This window comes from Etheostoma spectabile, chromosome 5, assembly GCF_008692095.1.
Source record: "Etheostoma spectabile isolate EspeVRDwgs_2016 chromosome 5, UIUC_Espe_1.0, whole genome shotgun sequence".
Classification (NCBI taxonomy): domain Eukaryota; kingdom Metazoa; phylum Chordata; class Actinopteri; order Perciformes; family Percidae; genus Etheostoma; species Etheostoma spectabile.
The window spans coordinates 23,201,041-23,217,022 of record NC_045737.1 but is presented as its reverse complement, the minus strand read 5'-3'; the positions used below and the strand labels follow the sequence as shown (position 1 = coordinate 23,217,022).

Sequence of the window (15,982 nt, the reverse complement as noted above, 5' to 3'; positions counted from 1 at the left end):
TGTGTGTGTGTGTGTGTGTGTGTGTGTGTGTGTGTGTGTGTGAGAGAAAGAACGTGTGTGTTTCAAAGAGATACAATGAAGGCCATTGAGAGAATTAAGTTCTGGCTTAAATAATATCCGTTGAAGTTATTTGTGATACCAGGGCATTTTTGAAAACACTGCTGTAATAGGATTTTGTGACATTATTACCTGTACTTTTTAAAGGCTGTGCATTTATAATGAATTCTTTTTTTAATTTATTGTTTAATAGGGAACCCAAAAGAACCTCAAATATTGACAGTAATCACTGCACCACAACATAACGGTAATTATAATCAATTAATAACCTGCTTTTCAAATTAATATCACGTGTCCTTGAAGTTGACGTATGATTCAATTCAATAAAGCAAAACATTTTTGGTTTGGTCACTTGGTTTCTGTGTGTACAGATGGGTGACAAATTTAATGAAAAGACTATATTAGGTATCTTAGTAAGGTGTTGGGCCATTACGAGCCTACAGAACAGACTTCTTGAACCCAACGCCCCCTCATGCCCTGTAACTAGTAGTGTAATTACTGATACCAAGATGTGAGAAAAGTAACAATATTTTATGTACAAGCCAAATCCCTGAGCAGGTCCGCTGTATGAGTAGGACGTAAAGTGTCTTGTTAAAGTGCACTTTAGAGCTGATTCCTCCTGATCGAGGAGAGTTCAGTGGTTTCCCTAAGTTTATGGAAGACTTGGGTGCACGTATTTGATGTGTGGTCTAGGGGTCCTCCCTCAAGAAAATGTTACGTTTTTCAATAAAAAAAAAAAATGCATGTTCACATCACTTTGGACCATTATTGTTACCATATCTGTCTAAAACGGAAAAGCTAGAGCAGATAATAGGTAACACTCTAAGTAGCTAAAGATGTGCCCTGGGGACCAACTACAATCATTAGATCTGAGAAAAGTCTTCTAGTTACAGTCATTCAGCTTAGGTGGTGCCCAAAAGGGCTCGGGTGCTGCACCCAAACTTTTTAAAGGTTAAAAGTTAAAGTTAAAAGTTGCATATTAATCTCGGCCTACAATAACATGTGGACAGCCTAAAGCCTTTATACATCTTTTTAGTACATTAAATACTAAGCTATTAAAATAAATGACTGTTTTATCAATCATGTTTTAAAGTTAAACAGACATGTGATCTTTAGGGTGAACTGTATCTGTGGGTGGCTACATTAGTTCTATTCATTATTCATATTAGTACTATTGGCCAGTATGCCTATCATTAATGTGTTTTCTTTCACAAATAGGTTAATTTATATTTAATAATATGTTGCATTCATGTTAAGACCTTTTAGTTTTTGAAAAATAAATAGTAATAATAATTTGGTGGGCCCCAGCAGTAACTCTAAGGACCCCTTAGGGATCCCGGACCCCCTGTTGAAGATCTCTGGTCTAAACCACTGACATTCCGTATCATATTAATAACATTATGGTGAAGATTCTGCTGTTACTGAAAAGGGACACGAATCTCACCAATACACATCTGTAGGAACAGCATTGCATCTGTTTCTATAGATGTGTATGTCCTTCAGCTGGATGGCCACTAGGTGTCCTGGAATCACAGTAAAAGCTAAGTGACTGAAGTTACAGTTATGGAAAATAGGACATGTGCATCTGGGTGCTTCAAAGTCATAAATCATTGAATCTGTGGATTTCCTGTCCTAAACTGAAAATAAACTAGAAGCCGCTGAAATTCCCATTGATAACTTCTTAGGAAATTCTTGGTCTCCTAAAAACACTGAGGAATTAAAGCCTGTCACACAATAAGTCTCTCATGTGGTTCTGGTTTTAAACTGACAGAATCTCCAGATCCAACAACTAGTCTTAAACATATTATTATATTTGCTAAAGAAGCACTAAACAAGTTTAAAGGAAAAGGACAATTGATACAAACACTTAGCATATCTTGAAATAAGGATTTTGATACAATATCATCCCTGGTGTGGATTTATGGCAGGCATAAATACATCAGAACTATTTACCTTTATTTATTCAAAGCACATTTCTATGCCAGTATTCAATAATCTGCAGCAGATTGCATTTTAATGGTCCCTGCCTCTCCAATATCCTACATATCTTTTTAACCTAAATCTGGCATAGACACCTGGATCACTGTTTCTTCCGCTACTGCTACAAGTATGTTTCCTAATTTGAATTTATAGTACTTCCAGTAAAATATTTTATATATATTGGTCAAATCAACAGTCTTTAGTCAATATTGTTTTTTTACCCTGTTGGCTTTATTACATGTGTTACGAGATTTGAAAGGCTACTTGCTGTAAATTATATTTAAAAAGTATAAAGAGGCTGTGCTTAAAACGAGCAGTAAAGCTACTTTAGCTCTATTTATCAAGCAGTTCTGGTGGAGTCCAGAGTGAAAGAGAAAGACAATCTCTCTATGGCTCTGGTTGAATCTAAATATCAATATGAATAACAGGGGCCCCTGCTGGGACATGGTGTGTACTTAATTAAAACTGATTTATTTTGAGTTACTTTGGATAAAGAAATGTTTCTTTATTTAGGTATATTAAAAATGTTTCAAATGTTTTCTTAGATTTAATCATGTTACCATTTTTATCAACCACAGATAGTAACTAGTTATCAAAAGGTGTGTGTGTGTGTGTGTGTGTATAAGCCTTCAATATTTAATATGCAAGTTTTCTGTATCATAATGCCACAAGTGACGTTTGCTTAGTCCAGGTTTCCTATTAGGGTTATTGTCTTCTAAGCATAGTTGCCTATAAACTAGAGAGAAGACCCACAAAAGTGTTTGGTAGATCAAAGCACAACATTTTTCATATACTATTATTAGGTCTCCCATATATGAAATGGATTATTGTAAGTGACTGTAGGGCATGAAACCAGTGTATCAGACAGCAGTGTGGCGTCATAGTCACCTTCCAAAGGCACTTCTCTGGAGAAAGCTGATCTATTGAGACCACATTGCAATATCTGTCAGTTTAATCGCTGTGCTGTAAAATACTTTGAATGTGGGAGACCTGAGAGAATATGAAAAACAATATTGTGCTTTGTTCTACCTCTGGTAGAGGTATCTCAAGCTAATGGGTGCCCACAGTCTCTGGTACATCTATATGAATCTCCTTGGCGGGTTGAAAATGACACAGACCCACCAGTCTCCCTGCGGTGTGGTGTCGCCTCTGGAATAAACAAATATTAAAATAGCCTTCATTTCAGGTCTGACACTGACATATTAATACCACTACAGGCAAGTGATTAAAATAAATTTTATTTTGAGAAAACATACAGGTAGGCCTCTCAGTCCTCACAGGAAGTTGCAGTGAGACTAACTACATGTGTTGATTAAATCATTTGGCATAATATTCACTTTACTTTCAGTTTCCCATTTACAGTTCAAAAGGCCACTTTACACTTTACATGACTATCAATGATGGACATCAATAAACACACACTGCAAATGACAAATATACTTGTTTACACTCTCGTCAAAACATACCACAAAATTAAAAGCATTCCTAGTGGCGGCATACCAAAGAGCATAACTTAAAATGCTAAAATGTTCACTCTTCCCTAGAGATCTTTCAGATCCCGATGGCAGAGTAGATCTAAAAGCTTCAAGTTGAAAAGCACGTTCATTTTTTTTTTTAAATCCTCTTTGACACGCCTCCAAAATAAAGGCATTTTTATTTTCATTATTGAAGGAAAGTGCCTTGTTGTCACCCTGATAGTGATTTTCTAACTCTTACAATATGATGATTTGGCAATTGCTAATGTACTGTAGTTCCTTAGTACTTTATTTACCTTATATGAACTCCAGCTCAAAGAAAATGTTTAACCGATGCACTTTGATATGTGGATGCAGAGCTTCAAACTTGCCATGTTTTGCTTGTGCCATCACTGTGCAGACTCTAGTTTCTTGGCAGGCGACGTCCTCTTCTCCTTTTGAAAGCCTGGACAGAGTGATGACTGTGTTACTTCAAAACTTGTATATTACAGTCCAATAGAGAGAGAGAGAGAGAAATCTGAAAGTGCCCACCTGAATCATTAAGTGTTAGCTGATTTAATTCTTCCTCCAGCTGCTCAGCGGTAATATCCAGGTGTGTGTAAGGTACTGCAGGCAGAGAACTGAGCAGGTCAGTACCAGGGAGGCCCGGCTCCCCCGAGGCTTGCAGACCTTTTGTTGGAACTTCAGGTAAACCAGAGACGGAATCTGGCTTTGACTCGTCCAACAAAGATTTCAGTTCCTCCTCCAACTCATCTATGTCTGCATCTGCAAAAAAAAAGCAGGACAAACTTAGACCTCCTTAATATTCACATATACACTGTATTAAAGATGTGGCACTAATATATTTCATACCTGCGCTGCTCACGCCACTGGATATAGTTTGGTTCACCTCATCTTGAGTGTCACATAACTGGTTAAATCATATAAAAGATACATTAGGATGTTTGAATGTAAAATTCGGCTGAAGGAATAAAACACACAATGACTTGTCTTTAAATAAACAGCTACTGTACCTCCTGGATTTGATCCACGAGGCTCTCGGCGTGTTCCACAGTCACATCCTTAAGAGAGAGTCTCAGGGCTGATACCCCGGCCTGGTAGGCTTGAATAACCTACAAACATGTTCAGCACACACTAACAATACTGACAAGCTCTGCTAACTACACAAAGAAAGACTGTTGATGTTCATTCTGTCTCTTACCGTCTTATCAGTCTGTGACTGGGCAATTCTATCCAGGATTCCTCTGATGGACTCCAGTTTGGCAAACAAACTGTCGGCTCTCTTTTCTACCCTTTTGCGACCTCTTAAACACCTCAGTGCCTGTGGGTTAGACAGTGAATCTTACCAATGAACCCAGTTCTATGACATTTGGTTGTGCACAATAAAACATGTTTTTCTCAGTTAAATGTACAACAGGCCTGCACGATTATTCGTTATAAAATTGCGATCTCAATTCACCCTGTTCACGATTTAATGTTTAAAGGTCCCATGACATGGTGCTCTTTGGATGCTTTTATATAGACCTGAGTGGTCCCCTAAAACCCTATCTTAAATCTCTTTCCAAAAATTTGGCCTTGGTTCAGCCAGTGACAATGAGTGCCATTTCTGAGTCTGTAGCTTTTGAGGAAAAGGTGGAGGCTGGGGTGTGGCCTCGACCAACTGCCACTTTGCTTGTTTGAAAGCCATGATATCTCTCTCTCTCTCTCTCTGTCTCTCTCTCTCTCTCTCTCTCTCATCAGCGGGCCACATTCTCTGGGTGGGCAAAGCAGAGAAAGGGGAGGTAACCTTGCTCCTTATGACCTCATAAGGAGCAAGATTCCAGATTGGCCCATCTGAGCTTTCATTTTCTCAAAGGCAGAGCAGGATACACAGGGCTCGGTTCACACCTATCGCCATATCTAGCCACTGGGGGACCTCATAATAATGTTTAAAAAAACTCATAAAGTGACATTTTCATGCCATGGGACCTGAGTTTGATTTTTTTTAATAAAAAAAAATGACTTTGATTCTCATTTAATTTTACGAGCCAACTGCATCACAAACACTACTACTTTCTTCTGTGAGTTTTAAACAGACTGTATAAAACAGGTTTTAAAGCGCACCCAAGCACTGCAATGCTCTCCCTTCTCTTCATTGAGGCCTCTATGTTTACAGGCTTGTGGTAATGCACAATGTGCTAAAAAAATTGTGCATTTTGTCATGGTAAAAGATTTCGTGGCAGAGAATTGTGATATCAATTCCAAGCAAAAACTTGTGATTCATATTTTTTTTATACTGTGCAGGCCGAAGGCCCAAGTACCTGTGATTTCTTCCCTTCCCGGAGCAGAACCCTTGCTTCCTCCTTGCACCTGCAATTAGAAATCATAAAGCTTTAGTAACAATCACAAGAAACTCTGACTTTCACAACCATTAAAATGCAATGCAGTCCTTCGGTCTATTGGTCCAATACCTGTAAAAAAGATGGCTGAAGCATCAAGTTGCACAGTTATTTTACAACAAGAGCAAGTTGAAAATCACGTACGTGCATGTGATTGACTAAAATAAGAGTAATATCTTCTTTGTAATCAATCATTACTAATTATATGTCTAATTTAAGTTGATATACTGTACTTGTCAGCCTCAAGGCCAAGTTTCTCCACCCGCTCCTCCAGCAGCTTCTCACTCCGCTGCAGCTGGTAAATCCCCATATCCACATCGCTGACGAGGGAAACTTGAGCTTGCCCAGTCTGACAAAACTTGACAATCTGTAAAGAAGACACATGAAGACAGTTCTAACATAAAACATAACGCAAGCATTCATAGGACAAACTATCTCTAAACATGCTGAAAGATACGGATGTCCTGATCGGATCGGAGCCGATACGGGCTTTAACTGATCGGGGATGTGCAGTCAATCCGATCACCTTACCTTGATCATTTAAGTCAGTAAGTTCTACACCACAATAAGTAGAAGTGGATTTTGTGAGGGTTTTAACAAAATGCTTAAAGTTAAATTATCGGGCCTTGGTATCAGCAGATATTCAATATTTTTTTTTTGAATGGGGATTGGGGGCCAAAAAAAAGGATTGGAAAACGCTTACTGAAAGATAACTTGCAAAAAGTTCCTCTTTTGATAATAATAATACATTATATTTATATAGCACTTTATCATTGACACTCAAAGCGCTTTGGGGGGAGACAACTCTCTACCACCACCAGTGTGTAGAACCTGCCTGGGTGATGCACGGCAGCCTTGCGACGCCAGGTGCTCACCACACATCAGCTTGGTAGAGAGTTTGAATGAGCAGGTTGTTTACCTTCTCACCATCGTGCAATGAAACCGTCACTTGCTTGTCCCTCTGCAGCTGCAGCAGAGCCATGCACAGGGTGCTCTCATCAGCACAGACATCAGAGGAGAGAGTGCACAGCTCTTGAAATGACAGGATGGAGCGGCTCGCAAATTCACTGCTCCGGTACACCTTGAGTAACTCCGTTGCTTTCTCCTAGAAAACAAAACATTACTAACTTTACATCTAGCAATAACCTTTATTGTCTGACTGAAATACCAGAGATAAGGGAAAGAGAAACACCTCAGCATGGTTGCAAGTTGAAATGTGATCAAAGTGCACATGGCAGAACAGCAGTCCACACGCTAGTTTGCACGATTCTATCTTATTCCAATGCATACTATATTTTATTTTGATCGTTTGTTTGTGTACTGTACATTTGTTGCAAAAACTGAAGGATGATTACTTTATGGAAACTTCTGATAAATGCCATGCAAAGCATATTTCTCCAAACAACTATATTTAAAATGCAAAAATCAGGGTGTATTATGAATCATGATAATATTGTATTGTAGTGCTTCTGAAATCACACCAGTTAACACTGAGCAAAACAAACCTTCACTAGTTCAATGACAACGAAAGACTCCTCCAAAGGCACCTGGCTGCTTCCCAGAAGAGTGGAGAAGGTCCATTTCAGAGGCTTTACCAGCAGCAGGCCAACACCCCAGGACAGCCAGCCACAGTCCACATTGGCAGCAAACTCTGACTCCCTCTGGAGCTTCCCACACCTGACAAAAGTTATGATAATAAGAGCGATGTAACGTTAGCAAGCAGATTGACTCGGAGACATTTCGTTAGATGTTAGTAGTGACAGAGTGGACACAATAACTGTTAGACGTTACCTGGCCATGGACTGGATGACAGTCGCCAAGCCCAGCGGTGATTTTCCTTTCCTCCTAAAGGTCTTGTTCAGCTCCTGCAGACTGACACACACGGTGCCTCGGTCCCTGCAGCCTTTTAGAATCAGAGCCGTCCAGAAGTCCATCTTACTGTCCCAGTCCGTCGTGTTGACATCTCGGTTCTCATTGAAGTCCGAGAACATAAAATTCATCCGCTCATCGTCGTCCCATTCGGGCGGTAAGGTAACTTCTGTGGCGTTAGACATTTACAATCAAATGGAAATCTAAACTTTGCCTTAACCTGTTTACCGACTTGCTTGTTGTGCTAAACAGACAACCCACGCTAATAGACAACGTTAACGTAAGCTAGCTATATCAGTTGACGTTAGGTTAGCACCACTTGCTCTCACTCTTTACGGAGAAAACTATCACTGTAGCGTTAACGTCATGTAAGACAAAATATCGTCCGCCGAAGGAAGATTCTAAGCAGTGGTTCGCATGTCACTGCCAGCTATCATAGCGAATCCCTCACTTGACCATGATGCATTAACATTTGGCTAACACGGGCTAACGTTTCGTATATCAACAACAACAACACATGGTCGCGCGAGTTTTAGAGTTTAGGACCGTGCGGAAAAGCGGTGATATGTTCTCAACAAGCAAATGCTCTAACTCCACCCACGCAGACACCCTAAACAACAAAGCAAGCGCCTTACGGTCCTCTATGTCACGAACATGCAGTTTGGGCACTTTATAAATATACCTGCAACATATTTTATATTTTCTTCCAAGGATACATGCTAGATTTTAAGATTTTTAAATTTTTTTTCCGCCCAGTCTTTCTGTTGATGTCAGTGACTACAAACAAATAGCTTGTGAAAATGTTTAAATGTGTTGTTAATTATTTTTGTTATTAGCAATTAGTCAAAGGGCCTCACATATACATCATTATCCATATTTAACAGCAAATTATACAGACTGATATGTGGTACCAACTCTTCAGAACATATTTGTACTGCAATACCAGAGAAATACCCGTGGCTGCAGTATTTGCGTTTTGGGGTTATTGTGTTTTTTAAAAAGCAATTCGAACTACATAACACAGGAGACAGGACATTTTAGGGGCCATAAATTGGATTTAATCATACCCACTTCCCACCCACTCTTCCATGTGCAAATGGACACAGCAACAATTAAATACAGTTTGTGACTATACATAAACAAAAACATACATTAGAACTTTTATAACATAAATATACATTCTCTGATCTTGTTATTGCTCCCCAATTTTTGCACAACACCAAAGTTCAAACCAAAGTTTAAGGATCATATTTAAAAATTTAAATTCTGCAAAGAAATAGGTTCGTATTTTCAGTTAATTTTGGGGTCCCTCACTTAGTTTGCTCATGCCTCTTGGATCTCATGTACATTATTGTACAATGAACATTAAATCCAAAACAAATTCAAAAGGTATCTCATATATAAAGATAAAAATAATCCAGGATTTTAAAGTAGGCTATTTAAATGGTGAGTATTGCTTGTTTTACATATTTTTACATCATTTCTTACCATGTCATGCAAAATATTACCCAAATAGACTATACTGTGTAACCCTAAACCTTCATAGTTTTACAGTCAGTTACAATATCCAGTTTCATTCAATGAAAAATTCAGTCGATGCACATGCACATCATTTTCACATTATTAAAGTGCAGTATACAATATAGTACTTTTGAAAAACAATTGACCGAAACATATGGTTAGCCGAACAGAAGCAGTGCGCAGCAATGACATGACACTTATTTTGGCATGTTACTGATGTTGTGTATTATCACATTATTTCATTCAGATGTTAAGGGATGGTGCATAAAAATAGATTAATCAGTTAATTAGTTGCCTTGCTTAAAACATCAGGTGAAACAGCAGACCTTTAGTTACATGGCTTAAACATTTTGCAGTCTTTCACTTATTTGGCACATGTTGATGAATGCTTAGACACGCCTCCTTTTCACTCTTTAAGCATGTCTACTTAGCACTGAGATCCACCACCAGGTGCTGGTAGGCCAGGGTGTTGCCTTTGAAGCTGGCAGCCAACAAGATGTCCTTGTTGTCGACAGATACCAAGCTGAACGCTCGCGGAGCTCTCATGTTAAGCTCCTGGAAGGGCTGAAAGCGCTGAGTGAGGTCATCCCACAGGTATACTCTGGAGAAGGAGAAATCACTTCCGAGAATGAGGTACTGACGGAGGCCCACTGTGAAAGGATACACTGCCATGGAGCCCCGTGACGGAAGTGTCTGGATCTCTACGAAACGCTGCCCTTCCCAGCGGAGGATCTTGGAGTCCCCTATGAAGCGCGTGAGGCAAAGATAAAGAACTTTCCTCACCCAGAAATGCTTAACCATCTGCACATCCGCTAGCTCAGTGATTTGGGAGAAGAATGCAAACTGCTTCTGGCCTCGGTTCCACTGGTAAACCACGGGTGGCTGAGAGGCGCTGGAGAGGATGAGGTGAGGCTTTCCTCCAACATCAACAAACTCCACATGTGTGTCCCGGTGCCACGGATGGAGGGACTGGTGGGTGTAGAAACCATTGCTGTTCCAGCGATAAATGCTGGTGGAACCTGCCTTTGAGCTGTCTGCTACTACAAAGTACCACTCTTCATCCAGTTGGAAGGTGTCCACAAAGTTGGGCTTCCTCACACGAGTGGTGTCAATGTCTTGGATCTTTACAAAGCGCTGCGGGTCCTCTTCCCATCTGTGATAACAAAAAGGTTGGCATAGTATTCCTAAAACTTTTCACAAAATAAGAATACTTCTGGAAAATATGCTTATTTGCTTTCTTGCCAAGAGTTACATAAGAAATTCAACAGGTCACTATCTGTTTGCAAAGATTATATTGCAAGCCTTACTTGTAGATATGAGATCCACCAAAAAGTTGAGCAACAACCATGTAAAGACTGTTGCTTATCACCACTGGTTTGCAGTACACAGCAGAGCGGGCTGCAACAGACATACACAGAAGCATAAACAAGTTTTTATTAAGAGCCCCTATTATGCTTTTTTGAAAGTGTGTTGTATAGATTTTTTTTTGTATGTAATAGATGTATAAAGTACAAAAAAAAAAACATTTCACTCCAAGAGCTTTCACTCCCACAGACAGCGCTTTTTCTCAACTGCCTGGAACACCCTGCCCACATTCCTGTTTGAATTTCCTCAATTAATGATGCTACTGATTAGGTGCTGCCTGAAAAAGCACAGCCCGTCCAGTGACCAATCACGACAGAGTGGGCCAGCTAACCAATCAGAGCAGACTGGGCTTTTTAAGAAGGCGGGACAAGAGCTGCAGCAATGGGCTGTATGAGAGAAATAATGTGTAAATTGGTACAATATTTAAGCTTTCATAGCCAACAACTTACAGGTAATGTTATGAAACATCCTGAAGACCATCTCCACATGATCCCATACATACACGGTGCAGAACCCTGAATCAGGCTGAGCAAAGACCACAAACTGATCCTCATTGAACTCATAGGATTCCACTGACACAGAGTGGAAAGTGAAGGTTTCATAAACAGCAAAATCTACGGGAAGACAACGCAGAATTACAAGACTCATACAAATAAAACACAAAGTCACCACCAAAAATGTTAGAAAGAGAGAAGGTGAAACCTGCGCTGATGCAGTTGAAGTCTCGAGGTGCGAGATCGTGGATTCTGCGTCCTTGGAATTCAAAGGGGCTGGCACAGTAGATAGCAGGAACAGACGTGTTGGTCTTCTCCATCCAGTCCACCAGCCATTTGATTTTACAGTCGCAGCGGAAGGAGTTCCCCCGCAGGTCTCTAAGTAAGAGATTAGGGAGAGAGTCAGTTTCCATCTCAAGTGCTCAAACATAAATCTTCCAAAACAGGAAGGAAGGAAGGAAACAAACAGACACAAGTGTTTTTGTGCAGCAGTATGGTTTGACAGATGCAAACCACAAACTTGATTCAGACAGTTCTGCCAACAAGTGTGGTACTCCACTAAACCCTCAGGGAGCACCAACAAACCAGTGTTTTGTAGTAATAGACTGTAAGGTCAAAGCTATCAGGTTGTCAAACCCTGTTTTTATTTTAATGAAGGCACACTTACAAATCTGTGAGGATGTCTAGATGTTTGAAGAGATCTCTTGGAAGCTGCTGCAGGTTGTTGTTTGAGAGAGATCTGATTAAAAAAACAACACAAGACAAGTTATCATTATGTCTTGCTTGTATAGTATGTAATTGCTAAATACATTTTTTAAATGTTCTGATTTTTAAAAGACAGGGTTTCTCAATCTTATTAGCTCAACAAAATACTTACAGATGAGTCAGGGATTTGAGTCCTCTGAGGGTATACTTTGAGAGAGCCTGGATGTCATTGTTCTCAATAAACCTAAAGAGAGAACAAACCACTCACATACATACATATACTGTAACAAATTTAACGTAAAATTTACAGTAACTAGTTACTGTGAATTTTTTTTTTACAGTAAAGGTACAGTACTTCCATTTACAGTATTTCATCTATTCATTGTAAAATACAAAACAATTAAACACAACATAAGATAAAGAAGCAAACATACAGTAGTTTACTATTTACAGTAATATTATGGCTACATTGTGATTTTTTAAACTGTAATACTTAGACTACTGTGATTTTGGCATGTCGACAAGGTTGTAATGTAAACTTTACAGCATTCTGATGTAAAAATCATATACAATAGTGTTACTGTGAAATGTAAAGTAAATAACTGTAGATTTCACCGCCATTATTTACAGTGTACATTTCACACAGCGATGACAACCTCTGGAATTCAGCCACAGTGTTATAGGATATCATGCTTGTTCGAGGAGGAAGTTGTGTTGTCAGTGCAGAGCACAATAGGAGAGTGACTGTAACCAGCAATTATGTCGATAATAGCACAGTCAGCATCTGGTGGATTCATAATCAAAAGGTTATGGCTTATCTGTTTTGAGAAACAAGTCTGGGTTGACAACAAATGAATGGATGGACAATCAATGAACTGACTGCAAAGAAAAAGTAAAAAACTGTATGACTAATGGTAAAAGCTCATATTCATGTCATTGAATCATGTGATATAAATAAGACACTGAGCGCAGCGAGTATTACAAGGGTCAGCATCATTCGATCCCGTCCGGTCAACGTTTTGTCTATTGATAGTCGAGGACAAACAGCGTGTGCAGACTCTTTGGAGGTGGCTGGATATAAAAGTGTGACTTTATTAGCATTCACAGCAGGTATTGGCAGTGATGCAGAGAGGCTTGATGGCTGGCCTGCCGCCAAAGCCACACAGCAAGCAGCCTGAGGCATGGCCATGACGGAGAGCTGTACGCTCCAAGCCATCAGCTAACTACTTTCTAAAGCCTATCAATTCACAGAATGGCATATTCAGCTTTATCACACTACAGAGGCTATGTGCTCGCTGTCGTAGCAGGATTTATTGTCAGTTTTACTTCTGGCATTCTTTGCCATACTGCAGTGAGTACTGAGTCCAATCCTGAAATCTTACAGTGCAGCCTCAAGGTTAATTCTATTCACTTTGCAGACAAAATAAACCCACCTACTGTAATTAATCATTCACAAAAGTAAACAAAGCATGACAGAAAAGAAAGGAATGCATAAAATGTTGCATTACAGCAAGTTTCAGCAAATTTTGCGAAATGATTACAGCATAGTGGTAAATGCAAAGCATAATGTCAACCTATTAAAAGTAAAGCATATAGAGTCAAAGTCAGCAAACTGACTCATTACACAGCAGTATTTATTTGAATACTGGTCCTACCAGACCAAGTAAGGTCTACAGCTAGAGCTGTAACAATTCTAAATGTTACTGTACAATTAATTGTCAAAGATATAATTGTGATTAACAATATAATTGTCTCTTTCAGTTTTTTTAAACATATAAAAGTTTTTAAATGAAGCCCAGGTTACATCTTTTGGTTATATCACTGTTATGTGACCCAGTTACATAGCCTATAACAAAACCAAGCCTCATTATTGTCATAAAACATTGTATTTTTTCTTAAATGAACATTAAACTGACAACTCCCATCAACAGGCATACATACCCCTGATTTTGTAAAAAAAAAAAAAGACTATTAGACAGTTATGTAATAACTGATACAGGCCTACCTAGAGCTTATGGATTTAACTTCCAATTTTTAATAGTTAGTACGTGCTATTTCTTTTTTCATATGTCACATAGTCTCACTTTAAAGCTGTTCCTGAGCAAAAGGTTTTTTTCAGTACATGTACAGTAGGATAAACTCATTTGATTAATATTTTCAAAAAACAGGTGCACCACAACACAGCGAGTTGAAAGACTGGCCAAACTCATCTTTTACGTGCACAACTTTAAGTGAGACACTTACAGGTATTGCAGGTGAGACAGACCAGCAAAGGCATCATCAGCAATCATGGTGAATGTGTTGGAGTTTAAGAGCCTGCAAAAAGGAGGCAGTAATCATTATGTCATAATAGATAATGTTGTACACGTTCAACTGAAGCTAGAGGGTTAAACAACTATTTTCATTGGTCTTTGGGCTACTTTAGAGTTGATTTTTAAGTGAATGCAGTCTCTATCACATAAAACATTCACAGTTCATAAAGCTAATCTTATGTAAACACATAGATGAATTTGGAATTTATACCAACACACGCAGACCGGCACAAAAACACACACACACGCACACACACGGACACGACCACTACACTCATGATTGCATCTGAGTAGATAAGTGGCCCTTTGTCTGGCAGAGCAGAACTGAAGGGAGTCAGTGATTGGCAATGACACTGATACAGAGCCACTTTACTGCTATGTCACCACTGCTTTCAATAACCATTCCTTTCTAGTAGTTGAAGTCCCTTTCATTGTCACTGCAAAACAATAGCTGTCTGCGTGTGCTACGACGTCATGTTGTGTGAAAACATACGTGTGACATTAAGGGTTGTGACTGTATTTCTAGTCACTGGTGAGAGAGATACTGAATTAAGAGTTTAGGGTGTTTAAAAAGTCACACTCACAGGAACTGCAGTAGGTGAAGGTGGGAGAAAGCTCCCTCTGGGATCGTGGTAAAGGCTGCATTCACCATCGTCCTGTTCAGACAAAAAACATCAGTTATCATCAGATGTGTGGAAAATGTCTTGTTCACAACGTTGACTGTTCTTTTTTTGTTTCTTCTCTCAGATACAGTTGAAATATCAAGGAGTGCTAAATCTTTTCAGAACTAGGACACACAAGTTCTTTCTACGCTTCTTCTCTATCGTAAAATGAGGGCACCTCCACCAGGCCGTGCTCTGGAATTCCCTTGACTTAATATTCAATCCACAGGTGATATGTCTTGAAAGGGGGCCACCATGTAACCTTCTTTTCAAAACCTAACCTTCCCCCATCAAGTGTTAAGCTTTCCGTTTCATTACATGTGCTCCATTTATTGAGCGTATATGTCTGAAGTCTCTTCAAGATTAGATCTCTCAGAGGAGAAGCAGGTCTCCTGCAGTGAGATAGGAAATCTATTGTTGGTATTTCTCCCTGGAGCTCGACAGGATTTTACTGCCGTGTCCCCTAAACTAAGTTCAGCGTAAGGTACAATACAGGGAAATTGTTATTTTTATGCTGTCTGGTAAACATCTCTCTGTTAATGCAAAAGCTATGTTCACTTTCAGGTAATTAAAAGACAAGTAGGGATTCACACATCATTACATAATGTAGGGTGACATCAGGGATGTAGCCATCTGTACCAGCCTGTATATTGCTAACACTTCATACAGGTTATGAAAAGATGCTTTTGTAAAAAGCACACACACACACACACACACACAGACAAAAGTTGGACTCACAGAGAGATAATTCCAGGAGGGAAGCTCTTGGGGATAGCCTTGGTATCCACACAGAAGGCACTGTCTTTGGTGCAGGAGCAGGTCGCAGGACAGCGGGGTATCTTGGGGGCTCTCCTGGCGTCTGATTCCCTCGGTAGGAATAGACACAGACACAGAAGCGACAAGCAGATCAGCCTCGTCCATCTCTGTCCAAGCTCCAGCATCCTTCAGCAGGAGGAAAATGAAAAGCTGTGTGGATGAGCTTCTTGAAGTTTCTCCTCAGTGGCAAGTGGCTTGTTGCGAGGCGATGTACAGCCTGCCTACAACCCCAGCAGTTCTGATTATGCTGAGCGCAGAGTTGAGCATGAGAAAGAGGGAATGGGTGGGAGAGAGAAGAATGGAGGGAGGGAGGGAGGGAGGGAGGGGGGGTAAGGGCAGTCCTGTGTA

The 15,982-nt window shown here is 39.8% G+C and overlaps 3 protein-coding genes across 3 annotated transcripts in view; 1 reads left to right on the top strand and 2 right to left on the bottom strand.

Annotated features, from left to right (window-relative positions):
* ccdc92 (coiled-coil domain containing 92) overlaps positions 1-405 on the top strand; it is an 8,622-nt gene extending 8,217 nt beyond the window's left edge. The window contains exon 6 of the mRNA XM_032517352.1: positions 1-405. This exon is cut by the window's left edge and continues 764 nt beyond it. The gene's annotated coding sequence lies outside the window, so the exon portion shown is untranslated.
* A 2,952-nt stretch (positions 406-3,357) lies between these two features.
* On the bottom strand, positions 3,358-8,303 carry chmp7 (charged multivesicular body protein 7). Its single transcript, XM_032517344.1, has 10 exons — positions 7,682-8,303; positions 7,396-7,567; positions 6,810-6,995; positions 6,124-6,257; positions 5,813-5,861; positions 4,714-4,833; positions 4,526-4,624; positions 4,365-4,422; positions 4,044-4,277; positions 3,358-3,957 (listed from the first exon to the last, which is right to left on the bottom strand). The coding sequence occupies exons 1-10, from the start codon at positions 7,942-7,944 to the stop codon at positions 3,902-3,904; spliced, it is 1,371 nt and encodes a 456-aa protein (XP_032373235.1). The 5' UTR covers positions 7,945-8,303; the 3' UTR covers positions 3,358-3,901.
* Positions 8,304-8,640: 337 nt separating this feature from the next.
* lgi3 (leucine-rich repeat LGI family, member 3) overlaps positions 8,641-15,982 on the bottom strand; it is a 7,680-nt gene continuing 338 nt past the window's right edge. Inside the window, exons 1-9 of the mRNA XM_032517339.1 lie at positions 15,557-15,982; positions 14,741-14,812; positions 14,089-14,160; positions 12,017-12,088; positions 11,807-11,878; positions 11,348-11,517; positions 11,095-11,259; positions 10,588-10,678; positions 8,641-10,433 (exon numbers count right to left, since the gene is read on the bottom strand). The exon at positions 15,557-15,982 is cut by the window's right edge and continues 338 nt beyond it. Of these exons, the coding sequence (XP_032373230.1) occupies positions 9,704-10,433; positions 10,588-10,678; positions 11,095-11,259; positions 11,348-11,517; positions 11,807-11,878; positions 12,017-12,088; positions 14,089-14,160; positions 14,741-14,812; positions 15,557-15,759 (1,647 nt within the window). The 5' untranslated portion in view covers positions 15,760-15,982 and the 3' untranslated portion in view covers positions 8,641-9,703. The remainder of the gene's footprint in view (positions 10,434-10,587; positions 10,679-11,094; positions 11,260-11,347; positions 11,518-11,806; positions 11,879-12,016; positions 12,089-14,088; positions 14,161-14,740; positions 14,813-15,556) is intronic.

Bases quoted from the DNA above. Each gene is read 5' to 3' on its own strand.
- chmp7 (XM_032517344.1), bottom strand. From the start codon at position 7,944: ATGTCTAACGCCACAGAAGTTACCTTACCGCCCGAATGGGACGACGAT. The intron at 6,996-7,395 runs GTTTGTTTTGCT...TTTGTTTTCTAG, and splicing joins TTGTCATTGAACTAGTGAAG to GAGAAAGCAACGGAGTTACT. The intron at 4,834-5,812 runs GTACTTGGGCCT...TCTAACCCACAG, and splicing joins GGGAAGGGAAGAAATCACAG to GCACTGAGGTGTTTAAGAGG.